At 43.0% G+C, this 27,050-nt stretch overlaps 1 protein-coding gene across 9 annotated transcripts in view; it reads left to right on the top strand.

Moving 5' to 3' along the window:
- The window catches only part of LOC118319803 (glutamate receptor 3), a 77,628-nt gene extending 57,791 nt beyond the window's left edge, over positions 1-19,837 (top strand). For 4 of the 9 annotated variants that reach the window (XM_047334531.1, XM_047334537.1, XM_047334536.1 and 1 more), the window contains 6 exons: positions 1,149-1,522; positions 2,107-2,305; positions 10,052-10,299; positions 13,924-14,038; positions 15,491-15,738; positions 16,511-18,168. In XM_047334531.1, the coding sequence (XP_047190487.1) occupies positions 1,149-1,522; positions 2,107-2,305; positions 10,052-10,299; positions 13,924-14,038; positions 15,491-15,736 (1,182 nt within the window). In that variant the 3' untranslated portion in view covers positions 15,737-15,738; positions 16,511-18,168. Of the gene's footprint in view, positions 1-1,148; positions 1,523-2,106; positions 2,306-6,224; positions 7,700-10,051; positions 10,300-11,067; positions 11,183-13,923; positions 14,039-15,490; positions 15,739-16,510 lie in introns of those variants that run through there. The other 5 variants (XR_007031471.1, XM_047334532.1, XM_035650448.2 and 2 more) reach the window with 5 other exon arrangements.
- The last annotated feature ends 7,213 nt before the right edge of the window (positions 19,838-27,050 follow it).

The raw sequence follows: 27,050 nt of genomic DNA, 5'->3' as shown, positions 1-27,050 counted from the left end.
AAAACAGTCATGTTTATTGGGTCTATTTGTGTTGCTCCTAGTTTGACCTTGTACGAAACTGTTACTGCCTCGTGCTGCCTCAGCCCAATGTTTTTCTCAATTTTCAACATGAAAAAAGACAATTCGGCGCAACACAAAGAACTGCCCTTCAGTGGCTCCTTTGAAGACGAGCAGTTACTTAATTAATCACACACACATACGCACGCTGGCTGCAGTAACACTGCCTTATGTGATTCATTATTTTCGTTTGCTTTTACAAAGCAACCCATTGTGATTTCTGAAAAGGCAGCGACACCTCCGTGGATGTGTTTTGATAGCGTAATGTGATTGAAGCAGCAGAGCAAAGGAGGCTGATAAAGAGAAACAGCTTGAAAAATGAAACAAATTGAGCCAATGCCAGAAGAAGCTGTGTTTGCGAAATCCAGCCTACTGAATGGCGTGTGATGAAGCTCACACGGCCAGTGCATGTTGTTTTTCTTTCCTTCTTTATTTTACTTCTAACACCAACCTCTTTATTATACATTCTAATAGGCGAGTTAGAGGATTACTTTGCAGTTTTAACGTAAAGACACAATTGGTTATTAGCTTACAGCTTTGGTACAGAGTTTCATTGCTAGATGGAAAATTGATTGCTTGTTTTAAGGAGCTGAAACCCCCCCCCCCCCCCCCACACACACACACACACTGTTTTCTCTGTGGGTCCTGATTAAGGAAGCATTTGGTCAAACACGACTCAAACTCCCATCTGCCTCGGTGGATTTTTTCCCAAGCTGTCTCTCTCTAAGTCTCGCCGGGCCCCTGTGCGGCAAACCTCCCATTGTGGATGCATTTCGGCGTAAAAAGGCCTGCTCAATTTTACCGACTGAATCACTACTGTATTAGCTGCCACCCTGGGTCATAACACTGTGCAAATGCCACTCTGTTTCTCGTGTGTGAGTGGGTGCGTGTGTGTGTGTTTTCTTTTCAGCCTGCCTTCAAGTGTCACAGTCTAGGTCTTCTTATGATAGTGTGTAAAATGTGTGATAAAACATTGTCTTAAGCTCTCTCTCTCTCTGCAGCTGCTGTCACTCACACATACATATAAAATGACTTGTTTTTCTTCACGCGGACCATTCACTAATGCTCGCTGTGCATGTCCCTGTTTCCAGAGAGCAGATATAGCTGTTGCACCTCTCACCATTACTCTGGTTCGAGAGGAGGTGATAGACTTTTCCAAGCCGTTTATGAGCTTGGGCATCTCCATTATGATAAAGAAGCCCCAAAAGTCCAAGCCCGGTGTTTTCTCCTTCCTGGACCCGCTGGCCTATGAGATCTGGATGTGTATAGTGTTTGCCTATATTGGGGTGAGCGTGGTCCTGTTCCTGGTCAGTCGGTTCAGTCCTTATGAGTGGAACCTCGAGGATCAGGACGAGACCAAAGACCCCCAGACTCCCCCCGATCCTCCCAATGACTTTGGCATCTTCAATTCCCTCTGGTTCTCACTGGGCGCCTTCATGCAGCAGGGCTGTGACATCTCCCCCAGGTGGGTCAGCTCCATAAGACACCCGCAGTGAACAGCAGAGCAGAAATAGGAAATAGGAAATTGATACTGGATTTATGCAAGACATTTCACCTGCTAGTGATGAGTTGAGCTCTAAATGAATGAACATAGAATGCATCAGTCTTGCATCTTTATTTTCTGCCTTGTGCCTTCAGGTGATCATTATTTGAAATAAGACTTCATTGACTTTGAATGCAGCTATTTTACAGTGTAATTTAGTCATTATTTAGTAACTGAGTTGGTTAGTTTGAGTGCTGAAATTGTCAACAACAAAATGGTTTCATCAATACTTTCTTCAGGCTATGAAATGATCTTTGACCCTGATTGTTGCCCAGGCAATTAAAGATTACCTTTTAAACAACTGGTGCTGTTTTCCTTGGAAACGCGCTGTTGTAGAGTGCTGACACAGTACCGCGTTATTTTTAACGATTTACCAGGAAATTCTGATGACTTATGCAATTAGGTACATAAAACACAACTGGTAGATCTTAGGGGTTTTTACAGGCGCCACATGTCACTGTGTCATTACATTCTGCGTTTCGCTGTCATCAACCTCCCTCCCGCAGGTCTCTGTCGGGCCGCATCGTCGGTGGTGTGTGGTGGTTCTTCACCCTCATCATCATCTCGTCCTACACAGCCAACCTGGCTGCCTTCTTGACAGTGGAGAGGATGGTCTCTCCCATAGAAAGTGCCGAAGATCTGGCCAAGCAGACAGAGATAGCATATGGCACTCTGGACTCAGGCTCCACAAAAGAGTTTTTCAGGGTGAGTAATGCCGACATACGGTTTCACACACGCAGTGCATGACTAATCCAGCGCTTTCAGCTCAAATGACAAATTAATACAGAGGCCTTAACAGTTTTTCACTCGGTCAAAAGAACCACTTTGTGTAGCGTCCTCGATAAACTCCTCCTCGCAGCTTCTCCGTTGTATACTTTTAGTACAGCGCCCCTGACCCGCACGAGATAGCTCCAAATGAGGCATGTTGACAGAGAAGCAGTTCTTGAACTCTTATGACATGAATATGAAAGTGATGCGGCAGTACTGCAGTGTGCAACCTTGAGGCACTGGGGCTGTCAGCAGAAAGTGTGATAACAACGTGGAAGACTCAGAGGTGATAAAAACAGGAGGCTAATCAAAGCACCCACATCAGGCTCAAACTCAGAAGGGTCAGCCCATGAAATATAATTAGCTAGCCAGCCATAGCTGGCAAATTGGACCTGATGAGGAAGAGCCCTGCAGGTCAAACAGAGCAGTCTGAAAGACGGTTCAGAGGGAATAAGCAATATGTCCGACGGCATGAGGGACTAGCCCGGCAATTAAGTCATAAATTAACTAAAATCTGATGAGAAAGTCTAGTAATCTCTGAAAAGCGACCACGTGCAGGAGTTCCACGGTGCTGCGAGTCTCACAGGCTGATCAACCCTCTGCTGTGAAAATCCATCGATGTCTCGGCCTGTGGCCTGGATACTTCGGCAGCTCAGTCCTTTGCGTTTGCGGGGCAGTAAGATGGAAGAAAATAATTAATGAAACTCCACTGTGCCTGCGATGACGAAGAGGCAATATGACAGTCTTTTATCTAACACTCCCTCATTACTCATCAGCAGGAGAGAAACGATTCATGTGTTACACAGCTGCAGCCTGTTGGCAGAAAGAGCAATTCATTTGTATTACCCCTGGGTTGAATCGCTCAGAACAACAAAATGCAAAATCAAATCCATGTTGTTGATTTTTTTAGACAAAGGAGATAAAGATAGCGTCTTTAAAGCTTGATATTAAAAAAAAGGTTTCCGTTGAAAGACTGTAAACTCTCAGGACTCGGTTGTAAATGTCTGTATGAGAGGATCATATATCTTGGGAAACATGGCACATGACAGTTGATTCGCCAAAGAGCCTCACAAAGCCTGTCATCACTTTCCCTTCATCAGAAGTGCTATGCAGGTCTATATACAGTAAATGTCTTTGTGTCACAGACATGATGGATGCCAATTACAGATAAGGGTTCCAGCCTGACAACGCAGCTACGAAAGGTCCGCTGGTAGAACAATCTGATAGGTAGGGCAGGAAGTCGCCTTTTTTCCTGTAGTCTTTTATAATGAGTGTCCTACTTGCATCCCTTTACAAGACTTCAAATAGGAAATGACATGCGTGACACGCTCTTCCAAGGGACTTTTAATTAAAGCTGTAGAGGGCTGACAAGAATAAAAACATGCTGATTAATAAGAGTTCAAGTTCCATCGCAGATCTGTTTTTCAGGAAATACATTCAGGATTAATTAGACCCATATGTTATCAGCCGGCTGGAACTTTTAAATCAAGTCCAATGTTTGGAACAAGACATATGTCATCATCTCTGACACACTTGGTGTTTAATTTTTGATAATTTCACCTGTTTTTTCTTACAAAGCCACCTGACAATATTGTTTATTTCAACAACAACAAAAAAGTTCCCTTTCTAGTGGCAGTGCTGCAATTATTATGAACATAATATGAACATGTAATAATGAGCTACAAAACCTTCAACATTGATTTTTATTATCTCATTGTCTTCTGTCTTAGCTCCTGAAAAACTGACAGTTTGGACATACGGCTTATTACCTGACAGTGACAGTATTCACATCACTGTGTCTTTATTTCGGGGTAGGGGGGGTTGGCTGTAGAGGAATTTTCAAAGAGAGTAGTGTTAGTGTTGATCGCCTGGAAAGCCCCCATTCTGGTGTTCACAACCAACCAGGACAGCTGGCCTGGGAGCCGGTCCACGTGCCCAGCGGCAGCCTGAATGGCTGTGGGCTCTTGGCAGTGCGGCTCTACCTGCTCTCGGCTCCTCTTCCCCAGACGACCCTGCCTGTTCGGGCGCCCTCTCCTCCTCCTCCGTCTCCAGCCGGTCTGTTGCTTTACCTTGAGACAATGCGGGATGGCTTCAAGCTTTGTGTTGCTCTTCCTCAACACAGCAGCTGCCATGCGCCACTGCACCATTGTGGTTTGTTTCCCCATTTTAATACCTGTCATGGATCTTTTCATGCAGTCAGATGAACATTCTTTTTTGGTGTTTTGGATGATTAGATAATAATGAGTTGTACCAGCAAGGCCATGTTTATCCTCTTGATTCCATCACAAAGCTCGGCACAGTTACATTTTGAAATGTACATTGAAGGAGAAGCCTGATCATGATAATGGCTGAGATGATCAAATGGGCTGATGTGGCTGTTTAATTACGTGTAAAGACTGGGGTGAGACCGTCAAAGACAACCACACTGCTGTCCCTTTATGCACCTCATTTAACAGCGTAACAATGAAAGAATGATAATTGCGCAGAGAAATGAGACCACAGCATTGTTTTCTGTTCCCCTCAAAAGATTATACATTACTCAGAGCCTCAGCGGCAAACACCATGAATCTTACTGATCTGCAGGTGCGGTGGAGATGGGAACAACAGCTTGAGTGCAGCCACCAATGCATTTTACTATGCATGAAAATCAATTTCACGTCTCAGCTATTGCGGCGCAGACACTATAGCTCCTGCTTGGTCCAACACAATGTTTAATAAGTAGCTTTTTTTATGCAGAGCCGACCTGCATTTAGCCAGGCTTGCATGAAGAGGAGCCGGCGAGGATATTTATTCAAGAAATCCTTAGGTTGCGCTGCAATCATATGCGGCACGGTGTAACACATCTCCCCGAGCTCTTGTCATTTTGTGTTCCAGTACAGGCCTGAGTGAAGGGGAGGCTCCTATAAAGATTAGAGCCTGTTTGCATGAAAGAGAAAGCTGACAAAAGTGATGATAGACTTGTGTGAGACAGGCGTAACCTCTGAGGGGAAGCGCTGTCCTCCGAGGGCCTTGTCGAACTTTAGATGAGCAGCAACAGCAGCTATTGGAGTCCAGCATCAAAGACGAGCAATTGGTATTCAGGGCGTTGCGTGTGGCACTTCAATGACAAAGTACACCCACGGAGCTTCAACTTTCATTTCTGCATACTTGAGATACAGGTAGTCCTAGCAAACTGGATATTGGGGAGAAAAGTGGTGATGTCCACAAACAAAATGCAAGGGAAGTAAAGTTGAAGGAAGTGTAGTGGTGGGTGTTTGGAGAAGGCATTTAGATATACACGCAGTGGAGCGTATGTGAGAGAGGCCATAATGAAAGCAGCCCGATGCCGAAGGAAAAAATAAACAACAGGCTTTGGTTCGGAGGGCAGCGGGCAGAGGTCTGGAAATGCTGCGAAGCTCGGAATCAATACAGATTAAGTGGTTATTTAAAACGGAGAGGGCAATTTCTTTGACTTTGGACTTTAATCACTTGTCCCCTCTCCGACATTTTAATGACATTGTTGATTTCTGGAACAGCATCTTTAAACAATAGATTTACTTAAATACAGAAAAGCAATTCCTTCCTTTCCATGTTCGTCTGTCCACTTCAGTGTCTCACCAAACACTGCAAAGATTTAAATTAATTTTAATATGAGCATTTCATCTTTAGATTGCATAGAGATTGCATGTATGCCGAAGGTTGTCCGAGGAGAGGAATGCTAAAGTAGCAGCCGGCAAACAGTGGATTGTGGACCAAATCCTGCCATACAACAAAATACCCCTCCTTTTTACATAATGTAAAATATAAAGTAACTTCATTGTAGATAACTACAGTATATAGAAATTCGATTTTTTTTTTTTTTTTTTTTTTTTTACAGATGATGGGTATAATCCGGTCATTGGGCACCTATTTCAGGCAGCTTTCTCCTCCCCTTCTGCTTCATTTGTACGTCGAGAGTCATATATCCATTTTCAGCTCCTGCAGGGAAACGTGACATCTGCTCAGAAAGAATCCTTTAACACATATGAATACGTTTTACTGCCATATTGTCATTTCAATCTGCATCTTATGCATCTCGTATATATGCTTTTTAGTGCAAAATCTTGAGCTGGTGAATATAGCATGATATGGGTGTTTACCTTTGTAATGGGTGGAGACCACGGCAGAGCCAAAAGGAAGTGAATAATAGACTCATATCTATCAGAAACTTGACTCTGTTAGCTAACAAGTTCCATCCATATCAATTTAAAAGGTGCCAGCTTATATGTCAGTGTTTTGTCTGCAGCTAGGTTATTCTGGCCTAAGTAGCCAATAGAAAATCAGCTGTTACAGGTTTAAGAATTCAAAACAAAACATGAACTCCTGACCCTCCTGCCGTAAGTGAACCTCCATCTGTATCTGCATGTGTTGGTGTGGCAGAGCACACGTCTACACTGTGTGTGTGTGTGTGTGTGTGTGTGTGTGTGTGTGTGTGTGTGTGTGTGTGTGAAAGAGATAGATTTGGCTGTGGTGATTTGAAGGCTTCTCCCCAGAAGAATAACAAACACCCACCAGTTTCCCCTCTGGCGTTCCCCTAACATAGTCTCGCTGAAGGCGAGTCCTGTTCTCTTCATACCTCATCTCGGGTCACCAGGACGGAATGAGAGACCCGAGTTTGTTTTTTTACGACTGTTACGAGACAGCGGCAAACTCACTGCTTCAGACACATTTGTAGGAGGAACACCTCCACAGATGATGTAACTGTGTCGCCTCAGTAGGAGGGCTGGCTGAGATTAACTATATGGGTACTTTGCTGTGAACACAGCAGCATTACTGTGTGATTGCTTCATTATAATGAGAAGACACTTAGAGAAAGGGGGTTACACCTTTTTCGCGACACAGAGTCGTGTTTCCTTTTGCCTTGTACAGTAGCTATCAAGTCCTCGTTAATTGTGTGGAAGGTCATTCACAATACAGTGGTATGTCCTAACAGCCCCATTATACGGGGTGACGGAGAACCGCATGTATAGAGCTGTATTGAGGGCAGTATGTAATTGCCCAGCAAGTTGTCTTTTCATTGATGATGGACGTTTTACAGTCATTATTCCCTAATTGAATTGTAAATGACCACTGTAGACCGGAACGTGAATGATTCGATTTTAAAGGAGATGAGAGTTGACTTTCAATACATTATGGTGTGTGTGTGTGTGTGTGTGTGTGTAGGCGTGCGTGCACGTGTCTATAATTGTGGGCCAGCAATCAATAATCAAATATCTCTCTTCCTCTGCTGGTCTCTGTCTCTTTATGACCTGATTTATTCTGTTTTTTTCTGTTATTTTTTTTGTTTTGTGTTGTTGTTGTTGTGTTTTGGTTTTTTTTTCATTTCATTTGTAGAGGACTGTGATGTTCTCTGGTTATTCTTAATAAAAATTGTTTTTTAAAAATCAAAAAAAAAGAAAGAAATCTCTCTCTCTATCTGTCTGTGTGTGTGTGTGTGTGTGTGTGTGTGTGTGTGTGTGTGTGTGTGTGTGTGTGTGTGTGTGTGTGTGTGTGTGTGTGTGTGTGTGTGTGTGTGTGTGTGTGTGTGTGTGTGTGTGTGTGTATCTGCTTGTGACTGTAGTTGCAGGGGAATAGGCCTGTTTAGGTCTTGGGTGCACTGCATCCCCGCTGTGATATTGATCAATTGACTTCATAAAGCACTGAGGCAGCACACTCTGTCATCAGTAATCAATGCCCATATCCATTCTCTTCATCTGAGGAGGTGTCTGGAGCTTTTCCCAACGCCGAGCTTCAGGCCTTTGGGGGAATCGTCCTCCAAACCCTAACTGTTGCCCCCCCCCCCCGGCTGTCATATTTACATTTGAATAGAACGACCATCTCCAAGGCTTTTTCTTCTGAGCGGGGAACATTCATCATGGCGACTTTTTAATTTGTGTTATGTTGCTGTCACATCTCATCCTCACTCTTGGTCTGATGCTCTATGACAGATGCCTGCAAACAAATTGTATATGATTACAAGCCAGTGGAGCACTTTAGTTGGGTCAAGGTTAATGCTTTTGTTTATTAATAGAAAAGCATTTGCTTTTACGTGCTCTTATTAGGGAGGCTTTTACCAATTCAGTTCAGCGATGAGTCTATTTACTGATAAGTGTGTTTGGATATTCGAAGCTCCACAGTTCAGTTCGTGTGCAAATATCCTTTAACTTTTAGTAGAACATTAAAGATCTTTTTCTCTGGCATTCCTAATTGACTGTCCTGTTGACATGCACTAAAGCTATTTCAATAATCAACTTGGGAATATTTTTTTGCTAAGCAACGTTTAGTTTATATACTGTTAGATCGCAGTGAAAAACACAATGAAAACATTGGAGGTGCTGTAAGCAGCATATTGTAGCCATGCTAACTCGCTTAAAAATACCAGTGACTAAAAAGCAGTTATCTTAAAACACTTATTTTATGAACAAATCATGTAGCATTGTCTTTGTGAGCATATTAGCATGCTGATATCAGCATATAGCTCAATGCAATGTGCCTAAGTAAAGCCTAAGAGAGCTGGGAGCATAACTGACATCTTGTTGCTTGATAAATAACACAAACAATTATTTAACATCAAAGTTATATCAAACAATTGCACTATTGAAACATGATTTGTGACCACATGAGATGTTTGGGTTTTCCTAACGCCACGAGGAAATCGTCTCTGGCAGATGTTGGCCAATCAACGGCTCGTCTCTACTCCATTCACAAATCCTTTTGGTAGATCTTTTGATTCAGCCCGTTCTTGAAAACCCACCAACCGCTTCATCTCTCTTTGGCCTTAACTGCAAGAAAGACTCTTTTTCTTTTTTTTTCATGTGGGATCCAGTCTTCAGTACCCTCAGTGCCACTCAGGAACTGGCTCATCGCTGTTTGGAACAGGATCTGTTCAAAGTTTGAAATGCCTATGCCAAAATAAGTCCAGCGGCATTGAATAATTTAATTGATGCCTATTATAGATAGGACTCGAGTCCTCCAGATTTCACAGGCTCACTAAGCCTAACCCCAGGCGCCGGGAAAATGCTCATCTGTGTCACTTTGTGATGGGTTGCCTGTCTGTGTAACCCGCTGTCTTGTTCATTTCTATTGCTTCTGCTGCACATCGCCTCTGAGTTACAGTTCAGATTGTACATTAATGGCAGCGTTGTTGAATGACTGTAATAGGTTCTACAAGCCAAATAAGCACCTAAACCAATAAGGCTCTAATTCCACCAAGCTGATGCAAACTTCTGCAAGTCTCCCTGTAAATGATCATTACCTGCAATTCACTGTCACAAAAGTTTAATTATTGAACTTCTTTTTGCATAATCAAGCCCACAAATGCCAGGATTTCTACCAAAACCCAATTTGCATGACATTACTTGGTGTGCAGCTGATGTGTGATCCTCATTCACACTCAACTGCATCTCAGGCCTAATATTCGGAGAGTACATTTATGCTGTTGAAGAAAAAATGGATTTTGTAAATTCTTGTACTTCATGATCTTGTGTGACCAAGTTCACCAGCTATACTTTGTGGAAGTATTTAAAGATATCGCACCGCCCCTTTTCCAAGATGTCTATAAATACTTCATGATGCCAATTTAAATGAAGTGATCATTAAGCACAAAAATCTAACACAAACTCCATTAAGCACATGTAATGCTTGGGTTTCTAAACTACTTCTCTTCTCCTGTTCTCTTCTGCACAGCGATCCAAAATAGCAGTGTATGAGAAGATGTGGTCATACATGAAATCCGCTGAGCCCTCAGTGTTTGTTAAGACCACACCCGATGGCGTAGCCCGGGTACGAAAGTCAAAGGGCAAGTTCGCCTTCCTCCTCGAGTCCACCATGAACGAGTACATCGAGCAGCGGAAGCCGTGTGACACCATGAAAGTGGGCGGGAACCTCGACTCGAAAGGCTACGGTGTGGCGACGCCCAAAGGCTCTGCATTAAGGTGGGTGGAATAATATAACAATATCCTCAATGTTGTTATAGTATTCCACCTACCCTGATGTCCCCCTGTTATCATTTTCTTCTCTTCCTCTTCTTTTTTTTGATGGACACAGAGGTAACAGTAGTATGCCTTTAAGTGCACTTGGATACAAAGGTTTTGTGTTGATAATGACTGCTTTTTACATCATTTTAAAATGTGTTTAGAGTTGCTATTTTGCCGTCGAAGATTCAAATCCGGATATTAAGGCTAAAGCTAACGATCACTTCATATGTGTGTGTCTCTTACTGTTGCCTTTCTCTCTCCTCCGATCTCCCCCTCTGTCCCGTGTGCTGTCCTACTTGACTGTTGTGTTGTCACTTTTAATTTAACAGTTCAATGGTTTTTCAATTTAGCCTTTAAAAGCTGCGCTGTCACTTGTGACGAATGTTAATTGCATGATGTTTGTTGTTGTTGCTTTTCTTCTCAATGACAAGTGTCCCCATCCCGCACACTTCAGTTCTAAACTACGTAACCCTTCATGCCACCTTTTCCAAGATTTAACACTGTCTTTGCCTGATATGAGCCTTTCTTATCTCTCCATATTCCTGAAATTCTTAAACAATTTGTCCTTTCCCAGAACATTCTGATTAACCGATAGTTCTCCTGCTTTGACAGTGGTAGCCTCACTACCATTACCTATCGTTATGATGCTTAGTACAATTATTACTTTGCATTAGATTTCTCACGGACCTGTGCATTTTCTTACAAGTTATGTTTTATCGTTTCAAGAAATGCTGTTAACCTGGCAGTTTTAAAACTGAATGAGCAAGGCCTCTTGGACAAATTGAAAAACAAATGGTGGTACGACAAGGGAGAGTGCGGCAGCGGGGGAGGTGACTCCAAGGTCAGCCTCGATGTCACCACAATCGGGTACTATAGTGCAGAGTAATCGGCAAGGCTGTTACAACAACCCAACCATAACCAGACCAACTGTCCGTCCCAACCAACCTGCTGCTGCCCCAAAGGCAGATAACACAATTAACTGATAGTCTGACCAGACGGTTTAACAGTTCAGATCCAACCAAGGAGCCCTTGCTTTGCCAACAGAAAAAAATAGTATTTGAGGTTATCAAGACTGCAATGTTCATAGATATACATTTAGTGCAAATGAGAATCAATTTAGGAGTTTTCTAACTGCTTGACTATCGTAAAGGGAGCGTGGCTGCCCTACAGTTTGGAAAGGTTGAGCTTGGTTCATCCATCCTTGCACATCTGTAGGGCAGATCACCGTGTCTCAGTTGTTAGGACTTTGTCCACAGCCTTGTCAGTTTGTGCCATTACTTAATGAAGTCACACACACACATGTAACTCCAGATAGTTTACCGAGCAATGTTTCTGCATTGAAAAGGCCGTGAACCTCCAGCATTCTCTCTCATTGAGGTGAAAGTTTGCTAATCCTGTAAGAGACGGCTTGGCCGAGGCCGACAGGAAAGCAAGGCGAACAGCGGCGTCTTGAGGGGACTAAGCATTTTGCAGGCAAACGTGAGAATTCTAATTAAACGAAAGACTTATGAATCTTTTATAACGGTTTATTTGATGAACTGCTGCTCCTTCCCCCGACTCATTTATAACCTTGCTGTGACCCTTCTGACCATCAGATCTCTCCCTCTTCTTCTGTGGATAGATGATGAATGATGTGTCCATTGTGGGAGCTAATGGTGCTGTGTGTGAAACCCCACTCACCCATGACACGTTAGTGTAACGATATGTAGGTTATGTGCCATGAAGCCCTGGACTGCTCCCACTAAATTACATGTAAGGCATTGTAGGCATTGTATTCTTAACAATTCAGGTCAATTTGATGACAAATGACGCAGTCAGCACACACGTGATGATACAGGTCAGATAATTGGCCGGATTACGCACAAGTTTCGAGGTGCAGATTGTGTAATTACACCCTTTGTGTCATTTGTCATGGATTTGTCAGCGCCTGGACGACAGTGAGCGGTCGAGCTGCAGCGGCTGTTAAAACAGCATCAACTCAAGAAGCCGCACGAGGCACAGGTCAAATATTGTCCCACTCAATGTCTTTTGTTTCTTAAAAGGCCCTTTTATGTCATATTTTTCAGTGTTTACATTGCTGACATTGCTGTGTTCTGCCGACACTGAGCTCAGGAGGCCTCCCTGTGCTGCTGAGAGCACGCTCAGGAGCCCTTTTGAAAATGTCTGTCTCTTGTGCTGTCATCGATCTTTGTCATGCACAGGTATGTACCGCACTGTCTCTCTGTTTCCTGGCTTGTTTTGGCTCTCCGGGACTCAGTGGAAAAGCCTGGTTAGGTGGAATAAAGCAGGCCTGGAGCGCTTTTGTTCCAAACAGTGCAGCGCTTGGCCCCGTCCCGCTCACAGCTCCGTGTTCCAACAGACGAAAGGAGATGCACACTCCCCCACATACACTCCCACACACACACGGCTCTCTCTTGCCCCCGGGCACAACAGAGTGTTACCTAGATTGAGTTTCAGACACAGAGCATGTTACAGGGTAATTGCATTGTTAATCAATGTCTCTCTGAGCCAAGACAATGGTCTGGTCTTCACAGTCCGTTTCTCCAGATTGGATATGAGGGATATACAGTGGTGTAATCTTCTCTCAGTGCATTATGCATCGCGTGCCCTTGGGGGACATTGTTCCCAGGGAGAAGTCAGGTCACTCATTTATCGATGCACTATTTTTTCTTTGCATCCAATTTGCTTTTCACGCTTACAGAGAGATGGACCCTAACCACAAACGCCGATATATTATGACTCCAAAGTGAGGCCTTTAGTACAGTGTTCTAGTAGTGTTAGTGTTCTAGTACAGTAGAATATTATGATAATTTGTGTTGACATGCATATTTTGGAGGTTATGATATAAGTCTCAGAGATATCAAACGGAGAGAAACGGCTGTCAGACACAAGATTATGCTGCTACAGGCGAATATGAGGGGAATTATTCCACTGATACTTCTGAGCTCAGTCCTGCAGCTCTGTGCAGTTTGCTCGGGACACACTCATCTGACACTAATCTGGTGTAATTTGGAGATAAAGTTTTCTCCGCGATATGTCGGAATTGAACACAAGAATCTATTAGGCTTTCACTTTTGGGCATTTATGAAATCAGTTGTAATACCTTCCAAAATTGATTGTTGTCATTGTAGCAACATGGATATTTGCCAGTGCAGGATTATGCGGATATTGTGGAAATAGAAAGGTAGAATCTGTCACTTTTTCCTTTTTCCTGTTTGCTGAGACAAAGCTCCTGTTGGACTGAATTTGTTAAATGCTGTTCAGAAAGCCCCCGCCATCCAGTACCTGCCCCCAATCCAACACAAACCCGCTGCTTTTTGATATTCATAGACTCGCAGATTGTACTTGTCAGTACCTGCTTGTCACCCCGCTAACAGCGTCTGCCGATTACTCAAAGCGATATGGGCAGGCCCTGGCTTCAGACTAGGGGTTATGAAGGTAATAGGTAGAATGCCTGTTCTCTGTGATGTTGACATAGCCAGGGGCCCTGCCTTATCGCTTTGTTAAGTATGTAGTAGTTTAAAAGTTGAATAACATAAAATAACATAATATAATGTTATTTATGTTATTTCCCACGTGAAGAACTCCTGTAAACCTTGCAGTATTGAAACTCAGTGAACAAGGCATCTTAGACAAGCTGAAAAACAAATGGTGGTACGATAAGGGTGAATGTGGAACCAAGGACTCTGGAAGTAAGGTCAGTCGCTGCAGGTCTTTTGTACTGATTCCAAATTGCATTTTGACGTACTGTTCATATGCAAGACAAAAATCTCTTAAACATCTGTAGTATACATTTTGTTAATTTGCTACACATATTTTTTTTCCCCCTTTTTTTGTAGTTTTTTTTTGCCACCAACTGTAACACAGTTCATATGTGGCGTTGACACATGGCACTGCTTCCCCAAATTCATTTTTTTCTTTTATGTCATAGCAATGAGACACTTTTTTGATGCAATATAAAATGTAGAAGCTCTTTTTTTTTTTTGTGAAAGCTGTAATGATAATGCTAAGGGGAATTTTCCAAAGTGCCTTTATACACAATTTTAACTGAATCACAGCAGTTAATAGTTGTTGATAAATGCTATTTTTCTTTTGCTCATTTTCACTCTTGACATTCATGATACACTGACCATTATGCTGCTGTTCCTATTTACCAAACTGTTAATGAAAATTTGATTTATTTGCGTTGTTACTAGTTTGCATTGAGATGTGTCTATTAGATTCTTTGGCCTCCTGCGGTGTGACGAGAAACCAAAGCCTCTCATTGTGATGACTTACTCAAATTCAGCGTCTTTAAAGCGGTGAGCGCACCGTGGGGTGCCCTCCGGATCTTGCAGTTAGAGGCTCAGTTTGCACAGCACAAGAAGTCGGGGAATGTAACAAACCCACTATTTAACCCTCTGAGACACAGTCACGGCCTCAGATCGCAGGTTAGGGTCCCGAGATAGCCTCGTGATCTCTCCACGCTCATAGGGTTAAACTGCAAATAGTAAAACTCTAATGAACAAATTTTTAATGAATATGTTTGGTAGGTAAGCAGCAGCAAAATGGTTTGATCTTTAGTGATTTTTTTTTTTGTAACTTTAATGGAGCCTATCATTCATCTACTATGAATTTGACTGTACTGTATGACAATGTTGCCATGAAAGTTATACGTACATGTCTCTAAACAGGATTTTTTTTGTTTTTAAAAGATAGGGATTTTCAGAGCTGTCGACCTATGCGATACTGACCAGCTTCCTTACATGGTCAAGAGCAGAAGCCATTTGACATAGATCGAGCGTAGGGAAGTGTATAAGCTCTACATTCACCAGCAGACAGAGCAACGAGAGTTGGCTTCTTTCTCCTCAGTGGAGAACGGTTTGACTATTGCAAGTTCCTCATAACTCTGTGACAAGCATAGGGAAATCAGTCCAGTTACAATTATAGCCTTAGCACCTGAATACATCTTAAATGTAATGTGGCTTGTAGCTGTTGGTAGCTTATTCATGATCCAGCATCAGTAATATAGAGTATAATGAGTCACGAAAGCAATTTTACTGTTGAAAGTCAAGGCTGTATATGTCAGGCTCAGTATGAAGGATGCAGGCTGTATTTCTGTTCTCGCTCCACTGCAAGACTCTTAACTGTGTTATTCACTTTCCCCCAGGACAAGACAAGTGCTCTCAGTCTAAGCAATGTGGCTGGTGTCTTCTATATTCTGGTCGGAGGGCTGGGGCTGGCCATGATGGTGGCTCTGATAGAGTTCTGTTATAAGTCACGACAAGAAACCAAACGGCTGAAATTGGCCAAGAATGCCCAGAATTTTAAGCCGGCTCCCCCGACCAACACCCAGAACTTTGCCACATACAGGGAAGGCTACAACGTATACGGAACCGAGAGCGTTAAGATCTAGAGGTACGGAGAGTTCACTGTGTGAGATGAATCATTTAGCTTCCCGTCATATCAGTCGGGAGTGAATAATTCATTTGTGTGTGTGTGTTGCTGTGTGTGAAATTGTTTATGGTTGTCATGTCGGACCCCACGGAACACACATGCCCAAAAAAACATGGAAACAGAAAACTTGCTTTTGTCTTGTAACATGTATGCATAGTGCCTCAGGCTCTGTACACGAGCATTAGAACCAATCAAAACTCTTGTTTTCTGCCGTGTCAACAAACTGCTCTACAGGGTTGTTTTGTACAATGGAAGAATCTGTTTGAGATATGACCCTTTATTTTAAAAAATTGAAAAGAATTATCTCATGGCATCATAAATGGTATCTATGCAGGTGTTTTTTGTTTTACTTGCCAGAGTTTTGAGATATCCATTATTTCGATCTCAGCCTCCAACTCAATGACATAGAGGTGAATAGAATTAGTGTCAGAAACGGCATTAAAAAAAAAAAAAAATCAGCACATTTGAAAAGAGCAAAATCCGCGCTGGTCTTTCTATAAGTTTAATTCAGCAGCTGCAGACGGACTCACAGCACATTCAAGGACACGAGTGAGCACATGACTTTCTACCCACTGGTCGGGTCGAATATTACCCAAGGCCAAACGAGTACTGGGGTAACAAGTCTCCAGCTTTATCTTATCTCGCCCCGTCCTGAGACATGGAGTGAGGCGCTGCTGTCTGCATATTTTACTGCTCAGACATTCACCGTGCATCATTTAAGCTTTTCTTGCAGACATGAACTCCAGAAAATGTCCACAGAATAGCGTCCGGACGCTCTCCGGAGTTTGCCGCCAACGCAGCAGGAGACTGTTCGAGTCAGAGGCCTCCATGGCAGCAGGGACATTTTTGCGGAATGTTGTGTGGCGTCCGGGAGACAGGATGTGGCGATAACTCTGCTGCGATGAATCTACCGGAGATTGTCCTGCTGTATTCCACACATGGGCCCACTCAGACATTCTCCGTAAATGTAACTGGAGGGCTGGTGGGAAAAGGAAACTGTCCGGACCTCAGTGCACGTCTGAGAGCAGCTTTAGTCAATCATGGTCAGAAGATAGTAGGGAAAAAAACATGAAGCTAGAAATTCCTCCCACATCAACTCCCTTTGAGCATTCATTGATCACAAAAGCACAATTTCTACCACTACTAATAGCATTATCTTTGCCCACTTGAGGGCAGTGAAACAAGCTATAAACTCTGCACCGATACAGAAACGTAAGTTCAGTGGAAATTCACAAAATAGATCCGTACAACAACTCTGAAATAGATAACGGCACATTAATGTACCCTGACAAGTGTATTGTTAAATAAACCTCGTGTGTGTGTGTGTGTGTGTTTGGATTGATTGCACGTGTGTGTGTGTTTTCTGTTGCATCTTGTTTAACACAAAGTGTGACGTGTCTGTTTACAGAAGTGCAGCTGTACAACTTAATCTTAAAGGCCCTGAAAACATATTTCCCTCAATTAACGTCTTATCACATGAAATATGCTTTGATTATTTAGATGAGTGACTTCTGTATTCGTTTTGTTTTCTTGTCTTCGCACTGCTTTGAAGTGGCCAGGCCTCAGCCCGGAAAAAGGGGATGTCAGATACATCAAACAGAGCCTCGTCTGCGGACGCGTTCCAGGGCGAGAACATGCGAAAGATCGCAATGTGATTGGTTGTTCAGGCAGTAGATACATACCTCTGAGATCCTGTGAGCTTTCGACAACCTAACCTAAGTAGTTTTAAACAGGTACCTTTGTTTCTTAAACCAAGTAACCTAAGAACGTAAAAAGATCGAAAGTGAAGATAGAAAGTTGAGTTTACCCAGACCTAGAAGTTCCTCATAACTCGAGCATAGGACAAGCTTAGGGAAATCCGTCCAGTTAGAATTATAGCCTTAGCCCCTGAATACATCGATGTTATAATTCACCCACCACATCCTATTCTGTGTTTTCACTCTGATGGTTTTATATTGAACTTATAACAAAGTAGTTTGTTTCACCAAAACCTGAGCAAGTATTTGGGGAAAACTGACAGTGATACTAAAGAGTGATAATGTGGAATATAGCAATACACTCATACAAACGCCAATGCACCAATGAATGAGCTCCATTCTCACCACGTGAGCAACAATCGTAGCATGTTCTCAGTTTCTGGGTTCTCTGCAGCAGGCGCACAACCGGTGTTAAACTCTTAATAATAACTATGGATGTTTTCTGAATTTATTTTGGGTTGGTCATTTGAGTATTTAAATTAATTTAGAAGAAGTCAAGATTTGAAACCATGTTTTCAGGGTCTTTAAGATAATACGTCGCCCTTCATGTTGACAAACCCTCACCTCTTCCCGTGTTTGCTTCCATGTCGACACAGGTTGGGGAAACACTTGCATTGTCCCTTACAACTGTGACTGAACATCGACAGTATCAAACGGACGGGATCACGGGGGGTTTGAGCTCCAAGCCAAAATCCTCCGGCGTGGACACGATAATCTGCAATGACGACACGACTGGACTGGTCACGTGAGGAGCCGATGCGGTTCCCTCCTCTCAGTGCCTTATGGAACTCCGAGTCCAATCAATGCAACTCATTCACAATGATATTGCTTTTCTTATTTTTTGCCTGAAGCTCATTGAAAAAAAAAAAAAAGAAGAAGAATGGTGTAGTGATTAAAAAAAAGAACACATATCTATATCTATATATATTATAAATTTGACATGTTACAGTGAATGAGAGAACTAAAGCCATCATTTGCAACCCTAAGCACATTTTGAAGTGCCAGACCGACGACGACAACTCTTACAAGTGTCTAATTGGTTTCTTGTAATCAATTATGATCAGATTACTCCTCATTCCTCTGTTGCCAGATTTTCACTGGTCGTGTGTGTTCGGAGACGTTTATTAGACCTCACTCAGTGCACTGTAAGACGCCGGTTATCAGACAAGAGCTTTTGTACTGCTGTACGTCACTTACGGTGACCTCGTACTCGTTTTAAAAGACACATCGATCCTGTTGGAGTGAAATGCCATTCAGCCCAAAAACAACGATGAGTGTTTTTCGTTTGTACTCTGAACTCCGGTGCTGCTGCCACTGTCTTCTGAGCGGTTGATGGGACTCGAGGAGATGAGAAGATGATCTGGTTTGGCTTTTACGCACTACAGAACCAGGTCATAATTCGCACTTCCAATACTGCCAAGAGTGTGTTTTGTATGACAAAAAAAAAAAAAGTGTACAAAGAAAAGTATTCATGCTCGGATAAGGAAAAAACGTGTACGTGAAAGTAAAACCAAACAAAAAGGGTAATTCAACTGTAGATTAACTGCAATCCCATTAAAGGACAACAGTAATGGCTTATAAACGGTAGTGTTTTGGGATTACCTTAATGTGTTTTCTTTTACAATCGCACATTTTACAATAAGCTGTGGTTTGCTTTTGATTTGATTCCATTTTTAATGAGCATTACAGTGTTTGGTGACTTCACTTAGTAAATGAACATGACAAATATATGAATACATGGGAAAAATAGATTTATACAAGGTTGTACCAGGGAGAGACCTGAAGCTTAGCACATTTCCCTATTGCTGTGATAATTCTTCTCTTTCAAAAAGACTGTGACTCCATGGGGTTCAGGACGTTACTCATGTAATCACCTGAAACTGTGGACAGATACTTTTGTACGAAAAGAGAAAAAAGAAAAAGACACGAGGAGAAAAAAATAAAGAATAACTGTACATTTAGATAAATGAGAATTATTTATATTACATGATGAAAGATTTCCATTATTATTTTTTTTTAAAGAAATTGCATGTGTAATCAGTGATGCTTGACGAGCTCTGCTACTCACTAACTGACCTTAGGTTGACGTTAGGAATCCAGCCCCGGTTATTCTTTTGTAAATCGGTTTTCACCTTCAGTTTTTCTTTTTTGTACACGTCACCTTCTGCAAAAACAAAAAGTCGCCAGGCAAAGTAGTGGGTACAAAAGAGCAAGAGATGCATGCATAATTTGACGAACCTCATTAGTGAGGCGCTGTACAGACAATTTTAATACATTTTTGTAAATAAAATGTACAGAAAGGGTCCCGTGTCTGCGTAAAATGTCATTTCACAACAACGTGTGTGTGTGTGTGTGTGTTGAATAAACCACTGGCTCCGGTCAAACACAGTGCACACTGTTTAACTCCAGCATCAGTAGCTTTAACAGTCCCCTGCAGACAAATACACAACCAGAGGAGTTTTTCGTTGAGTGGTCTCACATTGAGCCGTTACTCATTGGATGTGTACGTCCGTGTTTTGGATCAATATTAAACACCATCTGCTGCACCCTGGCGCTCCTTCTGCGCAGCCACTGATGGAAGGCTCCACTGACAGCTTCATCTGGCGTGTGATCTCTCTCCCAACTCTCTCTTCACGAGATGCTTTGTGACATAATCAATAATGTATCATTAGAACCCCCAACTGCTTACAAAGCAAACTGCACACGGATGTTGAGCTGCTTGTAATTTTTAGCTTTTTTTCAAAATTATTTTAGAAAAAATATGGCTCAGAATTTCAGGGAGGACATATTTGATCATAAGTCAATACAGCAAACAGACAGTAATTCATGTATTGTTATATATTCCCCCAGTATAAATTCTCTCATATGCAGTAAATCAGCCCAATGCTCAATATATCGCCCAGACAATGTGTCATTTTACTGGTCTCTGGCTCGGCATTGTGTGGTAAAATGAATTCCTCCTCCCAGATATCCAGCCTGCCACAGCGCAAATAACAAATCCAACAAACATGGCAAAAGGACCAGTGTGTGTTGTTTTTTTTGTTTTTTTTCCTTTCAGTTTTGGATGCAGACACTATGATTCAGGATTCATTTACTGCCCCAGTCCTGTGGAACAGACTCTGTCTGTATGAAATGCTACTGTACGTTCCAAGCAACCCATTTCTGACAAAGCATGAAAGGATATTGCTTTTTTTTTGTTCTTCCTTTGCTCCACTGCCTCTCCTTTGGTGTTTGCTTTTTGGTTGTTTGTTTTTTTTTGTCTGTCTTATGCCTGGACTGCTTTCAAACAGGACAAGACAACGTGGGGGAGTTTGACTCAAGGATGGCACTGCACATGCGGCGACATGATGCTCCAGAGGGTTAAGTTCCCTCACCTATTAAAGAGGGCGATACAGCAGCAGTTTGTCCTGCGAGAATAAACCAGGCCACAAGCGACTGCGGTGAGGCCTTTCGTTTAGAGAGTCACGAGGGGAACGGAGCCGTCTAATCACGGGAGCAGGAGAGCACGTTTCCCTCCACCAGAGGACAACTAATCATCCCTGGCTGCGTCCTCACACACTTCTTCTACGTCCAACCGTGCGACTATTGGCTGGCTCCCCGTGCTCGCTGCCTCCATGGGCCTGTGGCTGCGAGAGTCAACCTGATCTAACACGCGCTCTGTCACTGAGGGGAAGGAGGTTATGTGTGTGTGTGTGTGTGTGCGTGTGTGTGTGTATGTGTGTCCATGTGTGAGAAAGAGGCACGAACAGAGAGTGTGTGTGCGTGAGAAAAGCGAGAGGAGACAACTCAAAAGGCTGAGGGAGGACGTGTCATGGGGAGGGTACTTTGATTACCAGCCACACAAAAGGCGAGAGAAAGAAAAACTTTCTGGTTCACTAGCTCCCTCACTTCGCAGCGGACTGCAGTCTTTCACCCCGAGTCTCTCTCCAAGGACACGATGAATAAATCACATTCCAACTCACTTGTTCCATTTCCCCTTCTCTTCTCTCCACTTGAGCTCTTCAGCTATCATGAGTGCACCTAGAGAGGCCTGCGCTTGACATTCAAGTCAGTTGACATTGATCAGCTTCCCAAATAAATATACCTTATTACTGTTTTCAACTAGTTCAAAGGCCTTATTGTAAATAAAGCATTTTAATGGACAGACACAAGCAGTTTTTCTGTTTGGCTTATTTCCCTCATCTGCTTTTTTAAAACAACTCCAAATATGTTTAGCGGCCGATTGTTCTCTTTGAAGCACATTTTAATGACTGCAGAGACAACAGAGGTGTAGATAAATTACACATGGAGTTCATATGTGAAGCCTTTGGGGCATGAGAATCTGATATGGAAAAAAAACAAACAACAACAACAGAAATGTCATTAGCATTCTGCGCTGAACACGAGGTCCTGATTCACACACTCCGTCATCCTACGGTAACAGTTCCATAAGATATTTAAATGTGGCCGTCTTTTGTTTGCCTTGTACACAGAAACCCCAGTGCTGCAGACGGCGGGGGGTGCAGGTGCGACCGCGCAGACGGTTTGAAGGAAAACGCGAACGGGCAAGGTTTCGTGATGCCACTCTGAACAGATGCGATCACTGGCGGTAGACGTGCCAGTTCCAGCATCTGCGGAGACAGCTGCCCCCGTGGGAGCTGCGTGCACTTCAGACTCCGGGTCTAGAGTTAATAGGGAACGAGTGCTGTGAAATACAAAACACGCTGTGGAGTGCTGCTCTAACAGCTGGGAGGCCTCGGCGAGGGAGGGGTCGGGTGAGAAGGCCGACCCGTGTAGATACAGGAGCGAACCACAGATCCTGCGCCCTGCTGCAGCACGCCCGTGGCTGGATGAAACATTGGAAGTCGCCATACACCTTTGTGCATGAAACTGTGGTTCGTCGTGTCGGGCTTCAGCGCACACAGTCACTCAGTGGTTCCATGGGAGAAAAGGAAACAATTGCAGACCCTTTTTCACCTTCCTTCAACCTGCCTCAGTGACGTCCCACGTCACGATTTTCAAACTCCTCTTATTTCCATCCCAAAGAAGTAGTGAAACTTGTGCTCAGGGAGGTTTTATTGGCGATGTTGAGCCTGCAAAATATCTTAGGGCTGTATTGCATTATTGATGGTCGAGGCTCTGTGGAGATATTGGTATATCTCTTCCTCTAGTGATGAATTTTTTCTTTGCGCTGGTGCAAAAATGCTGAGGATGAGAAGCCTTTGCTCTTTGACTGTGGGATCTAATCTAATCCGCTAAAAATCAACCACCTTTATACCTTTAATCCCGTCCTATTCATCGTCATATAGGGTTAGTACTAAAATATAATGCAAATAGATGCACATGTGTTTATTAATGTCTTTGTCTAGAATCGTATTTGCTGAGATTTGGGCCATTTGGGCCAACTGCGTTGGAATAACAATACAAGTAGCCTGGCTCTGTCTGAAGGTTAAAAAAAAAAAAAATCAGGCTACCAGCACATCTAAAGCTCACTCATTATAATAAGTGTGTGGATTAAACAAATTAGATACAGTGAATGTTAATTAGAGAGCTTTAGAGTTGCTTGTAGGCAGATTTATAACTGCAGGATGGAGCGGGGCTATGTGTTCCCCCCGTATCCAGTCTTTGTGCTAAGCTAAGCTAACCAGATGCCGGCGGTAGGCAGCCTCTGCTAAAAAGAAGAAAATAAATAAATAAATGTACCAAAGTGATGAATTATTCCTTTTCAGTTACAATACAGCCATTAGACATTAAAACCTGGCCAGGATTTTTTTAAATATAGTTGCTGATCAGTTTGTGTAAAAGCACTCACTCAAGTGGTTCCCTGAACTCAACCGGAACTCTTGATGAGTTCTGCTGTTATGACGGTAAAACTGTGAAAAGGAAGTCTCACCAAGCACCATGAGAAAAGAGCTATCAAGTATGTCGCAGCGATTTGTACCAGATTCGATTGTTCCTGTGTGTAGTTTTGTTCGTTCTCTGACTACGTGGCGAGCAGGGGACAGAACCGAAGGGACCGCGGCAGGAGCTTCATTAACACGACCCATTAAAGCTGCCAAGTAGCTCAGTGTGACTTCACATCTGGACATTGCACTTCTTCACTGTTCTTCTATTATACGTGGGCTTTTATAGATTCGGCACGAAGCTGACATAATATCCCCTCTGAATCCACGTTGACCTACATTCATGAAGTGAATCGGTCATCAGTCTTCAGCCGCCACACGCGGCACGCTGTTTCATTTCTCACAAAAGGAAATTGCTTTGGTAACTGTTAAGGTTGTGCCAGTCAGTGGTCTTCAGCTTTGGATTTTTACAGTCTAATGCGTATCCAAACATCATAACAATTTTTATATGATGTTATAATTGCTCGCCACAATAACAAAAGGGAATATGAGTCAGCTGCGGTCAGTCCCTCCAGAAACCGCTGATTGGCTTTAGATGAAGGATCAACTGCACATTGTGGCTCAACTGCAGCCTTTTCACAGACACACTGTTTATCCTCAGGGGGCACTGCGTAATGGACTTTACTAAACCACGAGGAATGATAACATTCTCACAATTTCATAAATAAGCAGATGAGCCCACAGAAAGGTCACTACAGAAATTGTTGACTCATCCATGAGTCACATGCAATGATATCGGAGAACGAACTAGGACGTTTCCCAAAAGCATCTTGAACCTTTGGGGATTGTAGCACAAAGACATGTAATCATACCAGAGAGGATCTCGGGCCATGAAGGAATAGTTTGACATTTTGGAAGTCACACTGTTTTCAGGCTGAACGTTAAGGGCCTTTTACACGATACACAATATTCAAAAAACAACATTTTTCTCCTTTGAAAACATGAGTTCAGCCAATTGCGATGAATGAATGTCCAAAAATAACACCACACCTCCAAGGCTCGCTGACTCTCACATTGCATCTTAAGTGATTCAGGGCTTGTTCGTGGGTGATACTCGGGGGTATTTTTAAACTTCACATAAATCAGCTTTCTTTCATTCTTAATTAAAGCCAAGCTGGGTTCATATTTAGTGTGCAGACAAGTGCTACCAACCATTCCCCAGTCTCTGCAATGAACCAAATAGGCATATTTCTAAAACTCCCAAACATTTGAAACTGATTTGATCTGATCGTGGTCAATTTTGGGGAAAAGGCTCAGACTTGCATATTCAACTTTCAAGGAGACAGAAATGCTATTTCAGTCCATGATGACTCATCTGTTTGACCAAGGCAGGAACAACAGTCTTACTTTGTTTTATGGTTAAATGAGTTTACATCAACTGATTTCAGATAGCATAGTTTACAGGACGCCTTTGGATCATTGTGGTTCCTGCAGGAGGAACGAATACTGTCACTGACTCCACCAACAATATCAAAACAGGAGATCAAATCGCTCTTTCACACACTTCGTTTTAACTACAGACATAGCTAACTTTGACTCTCCTCGCCGACGTTCCAGTCGTGCCGGTCCATTAGAAGCTCGGTGTATCAAAAGCAAAATGTTCCGTCAGGAGCTCCAGTGGTGCATGAAGTCCCATCATTGTTTTGAAATACCAGCCTTCCTCCACAACTCCTGCTTTAAAAAGAAAAGAGTGGAACGGGATTTAGGCCGAGAGATTTCTCGAACAGCAAGGTTGAGCGTCAGAGAAGTAATTTCATTCATTCACTGAAGCATCAGAAGACCAAAACAGAGTGTGTGTGTGTGTGTGTGTGTGTGAGCGAGTGTCAGAGTCAGGGGAAGAATATTCGGCTGTTCTAGTGCTTTTTATAAGTGACGAGCTCTTGTCTGAGTGTGAGAATGTCAAAAATAAAAAATAAAAAAACTGCGTGAAGCAAACAGAAAGGATGTGCCCAGCTCATGATTGCCAGAGAGAAAAACGTTTGTGTACAGTAGATGAGCAACACAGTCCGGGCCTTTGAACAGGAAGTGATGTCCCTGTCACGGTCGCTCCTCTGGAACCTCATTAGAGCTCCAAAGGCAGCGCGTCTCTCTGTTGTCGTGCAGGTAGTGAGGATGTTCCTCAAAACACCTCCGAGCAATCATCACAAGTTCAATCACAGCGCCGCTTTTTCTACTCTTCCCCTTTTGACGACGAACACTAGGTTGGAGAGTGGAGAAGATGTAAAGTGCAAATGGCATTTGCGCTGCGTGTTTCTGCATCTGAAGCAGCCGCTAATGAATCTCACTGCGCGCACACACACATGAAGGGAGGACAGCGTCCCTACATGCACGTGTGTCAAGGATCCACCATTTTTACTAATTATGCTGGCACCGTGAGGCGATGTCTTCTTACCACATAGTTTAGCCTCTTCATAAATTCTGATGATGCTTGATGATAAAATACCTTTGGTTCTGACTGGAGGGGTAATGTTAATGCTATTTACACATTTGAACGAATAGATTGTGTTAAATGTCTCTTAACTCAGACATGCGGCTTTGCAGCTTCACACCTCAAACAAGCGTACGGTCTCGGGTAACAGTTGCTGCCAGCAAATGTGCATGACTTGGTTTTCTCTCGGCCTCAGTATTGGTTTAGTCTGTACACTTCATGTTGCAGACACGAGAACAATGTGCTGTTGTTGTTGTGTAAAATGCTCATATCCCAAAGTTTACGTATTCCTGTGCTGTTTTTTAGGACTGACTGGAACACACACACACAAAAAGGAAATACTTGGAATTTAGTGTTGCTTGAAAATCACTGCTGTGGTGTGGTCTCGCACGCACATTGTATCCATTGCCCTTGACGATACCATTTCACATCATTCGTGAGGTGAGACTCCTGCCAAGAGAATTGGAAGCCCCGTGAAGGAAACGGTGGGGGCCGTGATGGAAACTCTGCTCCTTCTAAATTCACAGGAATTGGTGTTTCAAGTGGAGTCATCAGCATATTTTCACATTCACTGTCATTTCCTTCATTGACCATAACAGCAAAAACACTTCATGTGCTCAGCCACTTGACGGGCGCTATTCAACAGGGAGCCGCTGAATAGAAGCGCCGAGCCTGCAAGAAGGCCTCGTCCAATCACAGCGAGCGAACAGGCGTGCCGGCCTGAGAAAGAGAGCGCGCGCGAGAGAGAGAGGGTGGTTCAGAAATTGCATTACAGGAATATGTGATACAACAATAGGAATCGGTCCGGGCAGTATATTCTCTCCGAGTGTCAGAGAGGCATTCTTGATCACCTCATGCAAAGTTAAGAGCGTATAGGGAGTTTTGAAGAGATGAGCATTTAGCCGGTACATAGAGTAAATGTCTCATGTTTAAAAACCTTAAACTCTGTTCCTCAACACGAAACATTTTCACACTCTGGAGGTGATGGAGAGAAGAAAAAAATAAAAACACTTCAAAGAAAGAATCCTTTGGCAAAAAAAATGTTTTACAGGGAAGAATTTAGGAGGATCTTCACTTGTCTGCGCATAACACCCAAGTCTTTTGTGGAAGGCTGTATTTGAGCCATCTCCCTCAGCAATAGCTCAATTTAATAGAACAGTAACGGATACTAGCCTAGAACACTGCTCAATTTGATTACGCAGTTCG

The sequence above is a fragment of the Scophthalmus maximus genome, chromosome 9 (genome assembly GCF_022379125.1).
Source record: "Scophthalmus maximus strain ysfricsl-2021 chromosome 9, ASM2237912v1, whole genome shotgun sequence".
NCBI lineage: Eukaryota > Metazoa > Chordata > Actinopteri > Pleuronectiformes > Scophthalmidae > Scophthalmus > Scophthalmus maximus.
Note: the sequence above shows the minus strand (reverse complement) of the source record. Positions and strands in the feature narration are given on the sequence as shown.